Source organism: Heloderma suspectum, chromosome 4 (assembly GCF_057233095.1).
Source record: "Heloderma suspectum isolate Gila_16-S chromosome 4, 16-S_ref, whole genome shotgun sequence".
Lineage (NCBI taxonomy): Eukaryota > Metazoa > Chordata > Lepidosauria > Squamata > Helodermatidae > Heloderma > Heloderma suspectum.
Window position 1 is genome coordinate 66,027,542 of NC_139461.1, and position 15,501 is coordinate 66,043,042.

Here is a 15,501-nt window from a genome sequence, read left to right on the forward strand (position 1 = left end):
GGATTCTGTATGTTTCCCCCCTTTTGGCTAACGCGTCCACCTTTGCTTTCCGTGTGGAATCCGGGGGGGATGGAATGAAAAGAGGGCATGGCCGGCTAGCTAGAACCCCGAACAAGGAGTTCCCCACAGTACAGGTCCCGCCTGTAGAAGCCGCTGAAGGCGTCCAGGGTCCTGCTGTAGCTGTGTGTGACTGGGCAACAGGTGGCTCCCGCTTCCCAGAAGCAGCAGGAACCGCACACGCACAGCAGCAGGTGCGTGCGTCGTGGCTCTTCCCAACTTTGATCTTATTTCGCGTGAGAAAGCACCGATGTTTTAGGTTTAAAACACTCTAAAGGACGTGTCTGTATTGACACTGCAATTTTTAATTTTTTTAAAAAACCACAACACGCAGTAGTAGCGGTGGTGGTGATGATGATGATGGAGGGAGGGAAGGAACGAAGGAAGGAAGACCGGACTGAAAGCCGCAGCTGCCGCCTGTGTGGCTACGTTTTGCTCGAGGGCGAACACGCCGGCGCCCAAGCCAGCTCGGCGGGCGGCGGAGAGGTCTTTTCGAAAGGGGCTCCGCCGTGAACCCGGAAATCCGCTCCGCAGGCAGCGTAGCGGCTCAGCCCCTCTTGCGAAGGGGCACACAAGCCCGGAAGCGGGCGGCGCTCTCCGGGCGTGGGGGGAGCCCGTCCTCCTGCCTAATGGCCCGGGTGGAGCCGCGGTCCCAGGGCTCGGGAGGGTGCCGTCTCCCCTTCGTGTCTCCTTCTGGCGGGTGAGGCGAGCCCAGCGCTGATGTAGCATCCCTGGAAGCACCGCTCTCGGTACCGCCCTTCTGGGGGCGGCAGGAGCCGAAGAAAAGCTCGCGCGCTGAGGGTGAGCGAAGTCCCGCGTCGCAGCAGGTGCGGCCGCCTCCTTCTCCGAGGCAGGTGAGGCGCGGCGCGGCGCGTCGGTCTTCTCGTCTCTCCTTTTCATCTTCTCCCCCCCCCCCCGTTGCTGAGCAATAGACTGCGATCGGGGGTGGGGGAGAGAAAATTAGGCCGCAATCCTGTACATGTTTACACAGAAATAAGTCCCACAATTCCCAGCATCCTACGCTGTCCAGGGGATGCTGGGAGTTGTGTTCAGTTCTTGGCTAAACATGGCGTAAGATCTCGCTTTTAAGGGCTTCCTCCCTAGGGAACTCCGCCATGCCCCCTCTTTAATGAGCTTCCGCCGTGCATTAAAAACGTGGCTGTTGAGGCAGGCATTTGGGGTGGGTTAGGGTAGTTTAGAAAATGTTTTTGTTGTAGAATTTTATTGTTTTAAACTGTTTTATTGAATGCTTGTACATTGCCCAGAGTGGCTGGGTGACCAGCCAGATGGGCGATTAATAAATTTAATTAATTAAATTTGCTTGCTTGCTTGCTTTATTAATTTATTATTATTATTATTATTAATAATAAAAGCTAGCTCTTCCTCAGCTTCCCCCTCCACATTCCCCCCGCAAGGTAGAGCAGTATTGCTGTGCTACCCATGTGTTGCAGATATGGGGCCGAGCGTGTTTCTGATTGCTATGGGCCACCTAGGGAATTTATTGCAGAGGCAAGATTCGAAATGGGGACATTCTGATTCATAGCACAGAACCTCAGTTGTGCTGTAGGTCTGTCTTACATAAGTGACTCCCTGGGCTGTTGTATATGCACCGGACAGTTGTATATGAAATTGCACTCTTATAAAAAAAAAAAAATGTAGTGGTACTTGGGTTTGGAGGGATTGTCTTTTTGCATAACATTCACTGCTGCTTTTGGAGTGTTCTGTTGCTGAAGGATGATATCTGATAAGAGTAATTGGTCCATTTTGTAAAGTGCATTTTTACTGTCATCCAAAGAAAGTGATTGGTCTCATGTCAGTCAGACCCATAAATCTATTCAAAGTATCCCAATAAACCCGTGCAGGACAAAAATATAGGATGATTACAGTGTGGTGTAGTGGCTAGAGTGTTGGACTGGGAGCCAGAAGATCTGGGTTCTAGTCCCCACTCAGCCATGGAAGCTCACTGGGTGACTTTGGGCCAGTCACAGACTCTCAGCCCAACCTACCTCACAGGGCTGTTGTGAGGCTAAAATGGAGAGGAGGAGGATTATGTACACAGCCTTGGGTTCCTTGCAAGAGGAAAAAAGGCAGGATAAAAATGTAATAAATAAATAAATATTGAGACACTTGGGAAAACCAGTTATTTCTGAATCCTTGCCTTGTTGGAATACACAAGTCCACTGTGTGGAGGGAGGAACAACTGGTTAAAAAGCCACTAAATGGTTAATGCATGTAGGGAGTTTGAGTGCTGTTTTTGGTTTCACTTTTGCTACTTTGCATGCTTTAGATGTAACAAGAAAATACCTGTTAATATTCAGTAAAGGTCCTGTTTAAAGCTTGCAGTTCTCTCCTGTCTCAAGGGTGGTTGGACAAAACTTACTCTGCTACATATCTGTCTCTTAGAGAACAGATTTACTGTCTCATAGCCCAGTCCTGTGCTACTGCTTTTGTCAGTACAGTACAAGCAGAGGCTGACACTGAGAGGGCATTTGAGCAAGGGGACGGGGGGAAAACTTGCATAAATACATTGTGGGAACCTGTTTCTTATTGCTTCTCAGTGGCATTTAGGATTAGAATATATTAGCATACATTGTGGTTCATGCTTCCAAAGCACTGGGTAAGCAAGTATGACAGGTTTGGCTTTCTCCAAAACTTGATGCTATGAATAACTTGGAAATGATTGCAGTCCATGTTCCAATTAGTTGACACCTTAGAGGTGTAATCCTATGCATGTTTAGACAGAAGAAAGTCCTACAGCACCCAGCATTCGAATGCTTGGGGTTGTATGACTTTTTTCTGTCTAAACACGCATAGGATTGCACCTTAGGTCTTCGTATCTTTGTCTGGTGAAAAGTGAGCTCTAAACACTTACATGAGACAACACATTATGTGCTTTAGAAAATTTGATTTAGTATGTTTTGTTTTCTTTTTAAACAGAATATGATAGGCCAAAATGAATCCTGTGGTGGAGAGCAGATACCCACATCTTATATAACATGCTTGCTTTACGTATTGGAAGGATGGACTGGAGTAGAACACCTGGAGGAATATCTGAGTTATATGGTCTACCTCACATGGCTCTTTATGCCACTACTCATAGCTCTTACGCTTCCTGCCTTCCTCCTCCTCCTCCTTTATGTTTCTGTTATCGTTCTTCATATTTACAAGGGACGGACAGACCTAAAAGACTCTTATTGCAATGATTTCTGGGATGGTGCAAGACATATGGTGTCAACTATATGGTATGTTCATGCAAGAATATGGAATGGTAAGTACCCTGTAAAACACTCTTCCTACATATAGGTGATCTGAACGAAATTACCCTCAAGAATAAGGATGCACATTTATAAAATCAGTGCATGTGTTGATGCTTAGTTCCAGAATACTTTTCCCCTTGCATTTTTTAACAGCACTTTTGGTACAATTTCAGAGGTTCCATTTTTAAAAAATTTCAGATAGCACATTCCTAGGGTCAGAGTGAGTAATTAGGCATTATTTAACAAAAAAAAAATCCTGTAGAACTTTATGAGGAATACCTTGGTGTAGCTTTGTATCCCCTGTGTGTTTGAGGGAGACAGACTACAAGAAGATTTAAGATATAGGAGCTCTGTTCAAGTTGTTCATTGCCAACTATTTTTTATTTTAGTTTATTTACAGCATTTATATGCTGCCCAATTGACAATGCCCTTTAGGCAGTTAACAATAGAAGTTAAAAATCATAAACAACAACAAATGTCCTAGGGTCAACAAAATAAAACCAACCACAGAACAAAACTAATACATAAAACCAATAGCAGCAACACAGCAGATCTAGCTACTAGAGATCAAAACAAGGCCTAAAGCCCAATTGAAATGGATCTAGAAAATCAGTTTCAAAAAAAGTGAGTGGCTCTGGCCAGCAATCACCTAGCTGAACACCTTGCTCAGGAAAGGCATGATTGCAACCTGGCTGCATTTATTTACATCCTTAGGGTAGTATCCAATGCCGCCCTTGCACAGGTGGCCCAGGCATGCCAGCTGCAGTGTCTGCAGCCCCCGCTGGCCACAGCGTAGTACTTCCAGGGGGAAATGCCGCAACGAGCAGAAATGCTTGTTTCTGGAAGGGGCATGATCTGCCCTTTGCATTCGTTGGAGCGCTTCTCCTGGAAGTGCTACATTGCGGCTGCCAGTGACAGGGGCTGCAGACACCCCTCCTGGAGAGGCCGGACACTGCTGCTGGCATGCCTGGGCTGCCCATGCAAGAGTGGCATTGGATACTACCCTTAGAATCCAGGGTAGTAGAATGCTTTTTTAAAGAAGCAGTCTAATTACAGCCTCTTCTAGCTGCATCATGTATTTTCCTGACTCATGGGTATGGATTTGTAAAGATTACTAAGCGAAAGGAAAAATCTAAACGCAGCTTAAGAAAATTCACTCGTGATTGCGCACCCTCTTTATCAAGCTGTGTGTGAGGGATTAAATAGTGCTTGGGTCTTTTCCCACTTGAAAGTAGAAACTCATTGTGATTCCTTCTATTTAGGCAAGATCTGCACAAATCTAAGAGGGTAATATGAGTTTCTCAGACAGATAAAACGAAACGTTTCAGAAGGTTTACCATATTGACGCCCCAAGGCTTCTTATTGTCATTACTAGGCATGCTTCTTCCTAGGGAGAATTCTCACAGAATGGGTAATGATGGGGATGCATCAGTGGTTTCCTTCCTTCCTTCCTTCCTTCCTTCTCAGCTGCCAGAAATCAAGGTGTTCCTGTGAGGTTTCAAAGAAAACAGTAACTTCACATAATCAACTCTGTCTGCTTTACCTCTGCTTCAGACTACCTTAACTATCGTTTCCTAGTCTGGTAGGTCATGTTTCTCTTCTGTTACCTTCCTGTACTTTACAGACACATAGGGCAGTTATCCAACGCTACCAGCATACCAGTGGGACCCACCTTAGTGCAATGGGAAGCCAGCAGTTCCTAAAGCAACTGGAAATGAACCCAAACACTAGTTTCTGAAATGGGACAGGTCAGTGGAGCTTGCAGAAAGGAGCTCTGCTGAACTGTTTCATTCTGGAAATGAGCAATTTGGCTCAGGTATGATGTTGCTTTAAGAGGCAGTAGCTTCCTATTGCACTGGTGGGCAGTCCTACAGGTGCAACAGAATGAATAGAGGTGCATGGGCACTTCTGGGTACTGACATATATATTGCAGCAACTGTACTGAGCTGGCATAGTATGTTTTTGAAACAGATGCCTTGTCTGAGTGAATCTTTTAATTTATTTCCTATATGTCACAAGACTGTTTTTTCAGCAGGGCACTGGAAAGTTTATCCAAGCATGCTAATTAGTGATGAACTCTAGTCTGATGAATGATTACTGAAGACTTTTATATAACTTTTAGGCTCTTATCCACATTAAATACAAGTTGTCATTTACCATGACACACATTCAGAAGTATAAGTTAGTTCATTTTCCAGTGGTCATTGTGAAGATAATTATGCTATATAAAACCATGTATTTTGGCTATTTTTATTGTTTTACAAGAATACGTAAATAAAACAATCAGAGTAACAAGCATGTATCAATTTAGAAAGTGGGTCATTATAACATTCTGCAAAATGTTCCTGTTCAGGGTTCCATCCATCCAACTATGCCTTTCTTCTGTATACTATAAGCTGTTAAGAGCTCAAGCGATGGATTCACTGTCCCCCACCCAACCCCGCTGCCCCCTCTGGTTTTCTTTTCCATCTGACATTCAACATTCCATGGCTTCTGGTGTCCACTGAGCATGCTCAGTCTTGGTTGGGTTGTTTAGGTGGGTGGTGTTGACACCTTTTGGTATTTTGGTTTTGGGGGTTTGTAAAAGGCTTTGTTTGGTTTTTTAGTACTTGATAGGAGGTTTATGAAAAAAATAGAAGTAGCAATATATGATTACAAACTCAGGAACTTGGGGGCAAAGGTGCAAAAACGGAATGAATATATAATAGCAGGCCTCTATGAGAAATATGTGGTATTGTAAGGAAAATGTTACCCAAGTATGAAAATTCAGGAAGACTAGAAAAGAACTGTAAATTAATTTATCCAAAAGAACTGGAACTATATTTGCAAAACTGCTTAAGGCCCCACAGAAACATTAGGGAATGAGTTTATGCACATTTCTCTTCTGAGTAAATATAAATAGGGAGAGCTGCACATCTTGGAATTGTGAACACCTTTTAAAAGATTACTTTCCATTGCATCTACATACCCATGAGAATGTTTAAAATGTAAATAATTGCTAGGAGCAGATGTTGGACATGTCAGACTGATGAAGCCAGTTTCTTACACACACAATGGAAATGTAAGATTACAAGCCCTAAGCAACTTGGGACCAGGTTACCTTAGGGATCACCTCATCCTCCTTTACACAGGCTTTCCCTGAAGTGTTCCCCAGCCAGCTGTGGTTTGTAGCACACAATAGCGCATGTGGTTTTATTGGTGATGAATTTGTATTGTGGTGTTTTTATTGTTATATTTGTTGTTGTTTTCATGACAACATAAAATAAAATTGTATTTTATGTTCACCGCTTTGATACTTTTGTGGAAAGCAGTATATAAATTTGAATAAATAAATGAATATAAACAGACAGCTAAAAAAAAGCAGTAAAAAGTAATGGAGAGCACATTAATAACAGTCAAATATTTATGCAAGTAATGAAAAATACTAATAAATCTCTTAAAGTGTGGTTTTAGAAAGTTTGGCATGTTTTAATATGTGAAATTACAGAATTATTTACCTGCATTCCCTGATGTGTTTTGTATAACACTGATAGCTTATTTCACCTGCAATAGTCATCTGTAGGGAAAAAAATTATCGTTATGTTCCTCTGAGTTGATAGCTGTGTGCAACCTGATAGCATCAGTTTTATGGACATTTGCCCAACTTGTTTTTTACCTGACTATGAAGAGTACATTTTTGGCCCACGTTGATAACATTTACATCAAGGTTAATGGGAGCAATATAAAGGCTCAAGCAGGCCAATTCACTGCCTCTCTCTCCCCCCCCCCCTTCTATTTTTCTTTCCAGCTGACTGTGGCTCCCAGCGATCACTGGCTGTGCTTAGTCCTGAGTTCACTATTGGAAGGAGTGATGGAAGTTACACTTCCTTGGCCCTTGCTAGACCTCTTTTGGGCCTGTTGATTGAAGAATCAATTATTTTTAAAAGTTTTTTTTAAAGTCGGATTGTTTTGATTTAAATCTGATTTTGACATTTTCTTAAAATAATTAGCAAAAAAGAGCCTAGGTCAAAGATATTGTCATGAACACTAACTATACAACTTCTGATGATATTCTCTGAATATATTAACAGCTGTGTATGGAGATGGGAGGTAACCTGATCAGTCCTATTCTGCACTGTAGGTGGTGTACAGAACTTGCTCTCTCAAGGCCTTGCCACTCTCTAAGTGCAAAGGTAGAGAAGATCAATGAACAGAGAATTTGGGGAGATGGAGTAAATCTGAACAAGGAGGAAGAGTCTGGATAGAAGTGCAAGGGATAGGGGAGGGCAATAGAAAGTGAAACCAGATCGGTGGCGCAGTATCCACAATGATCTTAAGTTAACTGTACCATCCAATATTTTAAGTTTCTCATGTTGACTTGGTTGAAATTACCTAAATTTTATTTTTTTAAGAACTGTACATTTATCTAAAAACTGAAATAGTTAACCACTCAAAAATCCATGTGTGTGTTTTGTTAATGTTGTTGTTTGTTGAAGAAGAAAACTAACCAGAATAATACACTATCTTATTAGTCCAATTTAAAAGCCTGTTTGGTGGTCGTGATTCTGGCACATCAGGACAAAAATACCAAGATTACTTGAACAGTTGGAGCTGGTTCATCTCCTGAATGATTTCAAAAGTTCATTCTGCTTTAGTACTAAAATGACCAATATATCATTCAATTTCTTGATGAAAATAACTCTGAAAGCAATTCAGAATAATTGCTTAGTGTGTACCTACCTTCTAATGAAACATACATTATGAATATGTGTTAGGCTATATTATACAATAATGTACTTCTACTAAAAATGACGATTAAATCACTAGTGAAGATTCTATTTAAACTGTGATCTACATCATTAAAATTGAGTCCTTTAGGGAAGTGATTTAAATCATGATTTAAATCAAATCAACACTGTTGCTCAGAAACTGTTAGTAAGCCATCTATGGGAACAGGTGGGAATTCATGAGGGCTGCTCTATAGTGGTTCTGCTTGTTTCTGTAACAAGCACCCAGTAGGTGCCAGTGTTTAATCATGATTTAATCATCATTTTTAGAAGAAGTACATTATTGTTTAATATTACCTTAATACATATTCAGAGATGTAGGTTTCATTAGAAGGTTGGTACACTGTGGAGGATACATGCAGCAGAAGTTTCCTCAGGAGTCAGGACTGCATGAATATATCCGGTTCACTTTTGGTTTCACTTTCTATTCCCTTCCTCTGTCCCTTGCATTTATATCCAGACTCCTCCTCCTTGTTCAGAACTACTTCTTGTTGTTCAATCGTGTCCGACTCTTTGTGACCCCATGGACCATAGCACACCAGGCCTTCCTGTCCTCCGCTCTCTCCTGGAGTGTGCTCAAGTTTTCAGAACTACTACATCTCCCCAAATTCACTTTTCATTGACCTTCTTTATCTTTGCACTTAGAGAGAGCATATTCTTCTGTACACCACCTGCAATGCAGAATAGGACTGATCGGGTTATCTCCCATCTCCATAAACTGCTGTTAACATATTCATAGAATATAATTAGTAGAATTAGTATTCATGATTATATCATTGACCGAGGCTCTTCTTTACTAATTATTTTAAGAAAATTTCAAAATCTGATTTAAATAAAAAAAAAATCTAATTTAAGTTTTAAAAATCTGATTTTTTTAAAAATCATTGATTTTTATCAACCCTGGTAGGTGCATATGCTCCATCTTTTTACAGGCTTAAAAGCAGTCGCAACTATTCTCCACCCACCCCCTGGTGCAGTTTCCCTGGCTGAAATACCCCTTCCCTCACAGCTGTTATTAGACTACTGGGGGAAAAGATACATATCCATTGATAGCGAATGAAACAATTATTTCAGGTATTCTTTTTCCAAAGTGGTGCAATTTAAAGATCTACAATTCCCCTTTTTTTCTGTCTTGGAAAATTCCCAGAAATTTGTTATGTCTCTCGACTTGAGATCTGAATGGATTTGTCTTTTTCTCTTCCAAGTTTGCCAAAGTATTTTTAAAATAGGGGATATACTGAAAGCATCTTCCTCCATATCACATTATTGGACCCAGTAACAGTTTCTAAGGAAGCAATCCTATGACCATTAGACACTGTCTAGAGGGCCATAGGATATGCTCTTTTCTGGGAACCAACCTCGGAGCCTGTGCTCCGAGGTCAGTTCCTGGAAAACCGACCTCCCACCATGTCTGTGCTGCCTCCGAGGAAGCATGGAGAAGCCTGGTCCTCCGTGCTCAGAAGAGGAACTCAGAGCAACTGATAAGGGGCAGGGCTGGGGGCATTCCAGGGCAGGGAGAGCAGAGCTGCATGTACGACACATCCTACATGTCATACACACAGCCTCCTCTCCCGGTCGGCCCCCTGTGGCTAGACAGCCGAAAACGGCTGTCTAGCGGAAAATAGCAGGGCAGGTGAGGCACAGAGGGAATGATCCCCCCCCGTGCCCCTCCTGCCTTGCTTTGGATAGATGGTCGCCTCCGAGTTTGGAGGCAGCCACCTATCCTGATAGGATTGCGCCCTAAATTAATTTGGATTAATTTGTCCAGAATAATTGTCACCTTCTGGTTCTGTACTTGGAGGAGAGTGTTTTTCTCCCATGGAGTCTTTTTTATTTTCTTGCGCGCACTCTCTCTCTGGAAAATTATTCCATATGTCTTTATTTTAGTTATAGTGATTAACAAAACAAAAACACCAGCAATATATTTTTCAGTAATTACATTCAGAGAAAGTGAGATGTAAGTGAAAGCCAAAGGGTAGACTATTGAAAAGTATGATTTACAGGTCTGAAAAAAATCACGCTACATTCCTGCAGGCCAATCTCATCATATTTCTAGGTGCCAGACCTACATGGTTAAGCGATATTTCAAAACTGTAGCCTCCAGAAATTAAACTTGAGGTGCTTCAGTAACCAGGCATCTGGATTCACCCCCCAGCCCACGGCCAAACCTTGGCATTTATAAACAGGTGCAAGAGTTGTATGACAACTGATTCAGTGTGCATTTGACTCACAGGCTGCTGTGTAGTATAAAAGATTCAAATACAGGATTTGCTGAACACGCAAATTCACATTATTTGGTTATGAATGTTTGATACTTTATCTAACACAGCTTACATAGTTCTCCATCATGCAATGGTTCACAACCTATGGTGAGTGTTTCTCCACCACAAAATATGCACTGTTCTTTTGAGAACATCGAGTAAAAGTTTATAAAATTAAAATGAAAGAAATAGAAGCTAAATGCTGTCAAGAGCCAGAGACTATCTTGGGTGATCTCACATGCCCATCATTTCAGGACAACCCTTCAGTGACACTGCAGTTCAAAGAAGTGGGATTAAGGGTGCTTCCAGACAGCAGCTTCTCCACTGATGGTAGCATGAAATACCTTAAACAAGAGAGACATACTGACAGAGCTGCTATGCTATCAAATAAATCTTGTCAGTCAATTTAGGGTTGCAGCACTGGAGTTCTTGCAGTTCTCATATTACAATTATTAATTACAAGTGTTGCAAAACCACCCACCTGTCTTGGGTAATTCCATTCCCTTCTTTTCACTCTGGCTGCTTGGTCATCCTTTCATGTGTCTATCTATTTGCCTTACATAAACAGTTGGATGTTGACACGAGTCTGTAGAAATCTCTCTGGCTACATAGAGCTTTTCATTCTACCTGTTTTACTTTGTATAATATAAAGCATAATTGTATTTAGGCTATGGGACAACCAGGTTTATGTTGGTAAGCTATATATTGGAGAGTTCTGATGTTGCCTCATTAAGTGGCTTTAGGTCAGTTAAGTTAGTTTAGGTCACCATCTCTAGCTCTGAAATATGGGGATAATAAGTATGGTCTACTTTACAAAGTTGTTCTAAGTGTTACTGAGAATATTCCTGAAATTGCGTTGAGCACTCTGGGAAAGTACTATGTACATACTGACTGCTATTGTTCATCCTGTGCAAATGAAGAACTGCTAAAACAGTTTACTTAGTAAAATAAGTGGCTTGGGTTCAGATTATCTGAAGGATCATCTCCTCACATATGTACCTGCCTGGGCCTAAGGCCATCCTCAGCAGTCCTTCTCTGGGAGCCCCTGCCTTTTCTGCTGTGGCACCCCAGTTGTGGAACGAACTTCCCAGAGAGGCTCGCCTGGCGCTAGGTGAAGACCGTTTTTATTTTCCCAGGCATTTTAGTCTTTTAGGTCTGTTGTTTTAAATCTATTATTGTATTCTAAATCTCTGCATTGCTGCTAGGTTTTATTTTGATTGTACTTTTATACTGTAGTTTTAAACTCTTACATTTTATATTGTATGTTGTGTTTTTAATTGTTGTGAACTGCCCAGAGAGCTTTGGCTATTGGGCGATATAGAAATGTAATAAATATCAAGTATTGCAAAAGAAACATAGAATACCATTCTAGCTAACTGCAGCTCTAAATATGTTATATAACAAACAAATTAGGGTCCCACCTTAAAGGTTACAGAATCAACTGTTATCTGAACTATCCTTGCCACCTGCCCCCCTCACAAAAAAGCTGTTTTTCCCCACTTTGCAGAGATTGTCAGGAGGAGGGTGAATCCACGAAACAGCCAGTGAAATCTATAAATCAGTCAGGCAGCGTCCTTATCAAGTGAAGAGTTCCTTTGAAGGTAGAGTGGTGTCATAACCCTTCTTGGAGGACTAGAGTGAATATGTTTGCTTGAATTTACTTTCATGAATGGAGACACTTATATTGAAATGATCAAATATGTTTTTGCTAGTCTGCTATCAGAAAACAAAGGCAAGGCAGAGACTGAGTGAGACTGTTTAGTAACAAAATGACAGCAATCATCTGACAAAGGCAGAAGCCATACTCTCACCCTACCTATTCAACCTGTACGCAGAACACATCATGCAACATGCTGGGCTTGATGAAGCCAAGGCTGGAGTTAAAATCGCTGGAAGAAACATTAACAATCTCAGATATGCAGATGATACCACTTTGATGGCTGAAAGTGAGGAGGAGCTGAGGAACCTCATGACAAAAGTGAAAGAAGAAAGTGCAAAAGCTGGGTTGCAGTTAAACCTCAAAAAAACCAAGATTATGGCAACCAGCTTGATTGATAACTGGCAAATAGAGGGAGAAAACGTGGAGGCAGTGACAGACTTTGTCTTTCTAGGCGCAAAGATTACTGCAGACGCTGACTGCAGCCAGGAAATCAGAAGACGTTTTCTTTTTGGGAGGAGAGCAATGACAAATCTTGATAAAATAGTTAAGAGCAGAGACATCACACTGACAACAAAGGTCCGCATAGTTAAAGCAATGGTATTCCCCGTAGTAACCTATGGCTGCGAGAGCTGGACCATAAGGAAGGCTGAGCGAAGGAAGATAGATGCTTTTGAACTGTGGTGCTGGAGGAAAATTCTGAGAGTGCCTTGGACTGCAAGAAGATCAAACCAGTCCATACTCCAGGAAATCAAGCCAGACTGCTCACTTGAGGGAATGATATTAAAGGCAAAACTGAAGTCCTTTGGCCACATAATGAGAAGACAGGATACCCTGGAGAAGATGCTGATGCTAGGGAAAGTGGAAGGCGAAAGGAAGAGGGGCCGACCAAGGGCAAGGTGGATGGATGATATTCTGGAGGTGACGGACTCGACCTTGGGGGAGCTGGGGGTGGCGACGGCTGACAGGAAGCTCTGGCGTGGGCTGGTCCATGAAGTCATGAAGAGTCAGAAACGACTGACCGAATAAACAACAAAATTGTAAATTTTGACAGGACACCATAATTGTACAGAATACAAATGTTTTCTTTGGAGATCATCTTTACTGACAATTTACTTTTTAAAAATCCATAAGTATGTTGAGGAGTAATTAATGTTATGAAATTAAGTGTTTTCTTTAGGAGGAAGTAATGATCTCCAGTTCATACATGTTGATCAGTATCTTAGATGGAAGCTGTACTCAGCTTGCTCTGCAGTGTTAATATATTTTTGAAAAAGCTTTTGAAATGCAAATTTGATATCATGTGTTAACCTTGACTACCTTCTGTTCTTTACAGGGTATGAGCTGTACGGCCTGGAAAAAATACCTGATGGCCCAGCAATTATTGTTTTTTACCATGGAGCAACTCCTGTAGACTTTTATTATATGATGGCCACCTCCTTCATTAGAAAGAAAAGAATCTTCCATGTAGTTGCTGATCACTTTGTCTTCTCAGTGCCAGGTAAAATTCATCAAGTACAATGATGATGTCTGTTGATCAGTTGAGAGAACTTTAGTGGAAATCTCAAAACATGTGGTTATGGATAGGATTTATTTTGTTTATTCAGTAAATGTGCTATGTGCATTATGCGTTGCTATTCTACAACTCTATAAAGATCACCCCTGTGTTCTTAAGAAGTGGCTCCAGGACTGAAAACCTTAAATTAAGCTTGTTCTGTTGTAGTCTGACTTTTGGAAGCTTTTTGGGTTCTACATTCATTTGTGAAAATCACTATTATATGGAAAGGGAAGAACTGTGGCTCTTCGCAGGAGGAAGAGTGTGCTTTTTAAATTTCCCAAACAGCTTGCCGAACTAAGCCCTGCCTCCAGCAGGTTTGCATGTAGTAAGATTCTAGTCAACTAAATGTAATTTAATATGAACAAAGCAAACAACCACATGACCCACTTATTTATTAACTAGTCTGTCTGATTACACCATTCTGTCTGATCACATCAGGGACAGTATCCAAGTGATGTTGTACCAGCAGAAACTAGTTTCTGAATTATGCACAAGAGAAGAATCCAATCAAAGTGTTGTTTGCGCAAGCGCTCATGCAACTAAAAGATTCTGCAGAGCTCCAGTAGCGCTATTTGAGTTTGCAGAATGACACCATTGGATATTGCCCCAGATTTCTTACCCAGAAGACTTAAGTAGCTACAGTTTATAAAATACTTCACAAGTTTTTTTTTTTAATTGCAAGATACCTAAACCTGGAAATGCTAATCTTTTTCAAGGTGATAATAGCAATGGTGTGTGCTACATGGTAATAAATACCATGTAAACTGTGCAACACAAGGCTTGAATCTGCACAAACACAGTGACTATTGGAGTTGGTTGCTAGTGCTAAACTTGTTTCCAGTAATAGTTTCTATCAGACACAGTCATATGAGTTTTCTGGGAAATTTCAAATTGGTACATTTTCGTATGCAAATTAGACTAATTTGCATAAGTTCATTTGCATTGGAAAATTTTCAGTTTGCATTGGAAAATCACTAGAGAGTGATCTTATTTATTTATTCATTCATTCATTCATTCATTCATTCAAATATATCTTGGCTGCCTTTCAGGGCAGAAGCCCTCCAAAGGTGGCTCAGAGCAATAAAATATATAAAAACAGTTAAAATATTAAAAGTGATAAAAACAATAAAAACAACAATAAAAGACAATAATAAAACCAGCAACAATATTAACAGCAGTAACAGCAACAATAGCAGTTATATCAAGAGAAGGCCAAGGTGAAATGATATGTTTTCAAGGGCTTCTTAAAAGTCTTCAATGATGGATGATGGCAAGCCTCCAATGGCAGCTTGCTCCAGAGGTGTGGGGCTGCTGCAGAGAAGGCTCTCTCATGTATGGTCACCCATCTGACTGCTCTCACAGGTGGGCAAATGAGAAGAGCCTCTCTTTCTTAACTTAAAGTGGGCAGGCTGATATGGCTGAAGGCAGCTCTTCAAGTAACTTGGTCCCAAACCATTTAAGGCTTCAAAAGTCAAAACCAGCACTTTGAATTGGGCTCAGAAAAGCACCGGTAACCAGTGCAGCTGGTGCAGTATAGACATTATGTGATCGAATCGAATCGCCCCCACCAATACTTGGGTGGCTGCATTCTGCACAAGCTGCAGTTTCTGAACTGTCTTCAAAGGCAGCCCCACGTATAGTGCATTGCAGTAGTCCAGCCTGGACGTGACTAGTGCGCGGATAACTGAGGCAAGGTCCTCAGTTAAATAGGGCCGCAGTTGGCGTACCAGCCTAAGCTGGTAAAAAGCACTCCTGGACACCGCAGCCACCTGGGCTTCCCCAGTTAGCTCAGAGTCCAGGAGGATGTTTAGCATGTTCACTGAATGCAAGTAAAATAAAAAACAAAATGAAAAAGTATCCCATGTTAATTTTTTTGTCTCAATACACCACCAGTATGTGACCTGAAATATTTGAGGATGGGGGGGAATTAAAGCACTCTTAATGT

At 41.4% G+C, this 15,501-nt stretch overlaps 1 protein-coding gene across 6 annotated transcripts in view; it reads left to right on the forward strand.

The window, feature by feature from the left end:
• The window catches only part of LOC146346962 (DGAT1/2-independent enzyme synthesizing storage lipids-like), a 29,027-nt gene that overhangs the window by 271 nt on the left and 13,255 nt on the right, over window positions 1-15,501 (forward strand). For 2 of the 6 annotated variants that reach the window (XM_084849543.1, XM_084849548.1), the window contains exons 1-2: window positions 918-3,325; window positions 13,335-13,499. In XM_084849543.1, the coding sequence (XP_084705669.1) occupies window positions 2,971-3,325; window positions 13,335-13,499 (520 nt within the window). In that variant the 5' untranslated portion in view covers window positions 918-2,970. The other 4 variants (XM_084849544.1, XM_084849545.1, XM_084849546.1 and 1 more) reach the window with 4 other exon arrangements.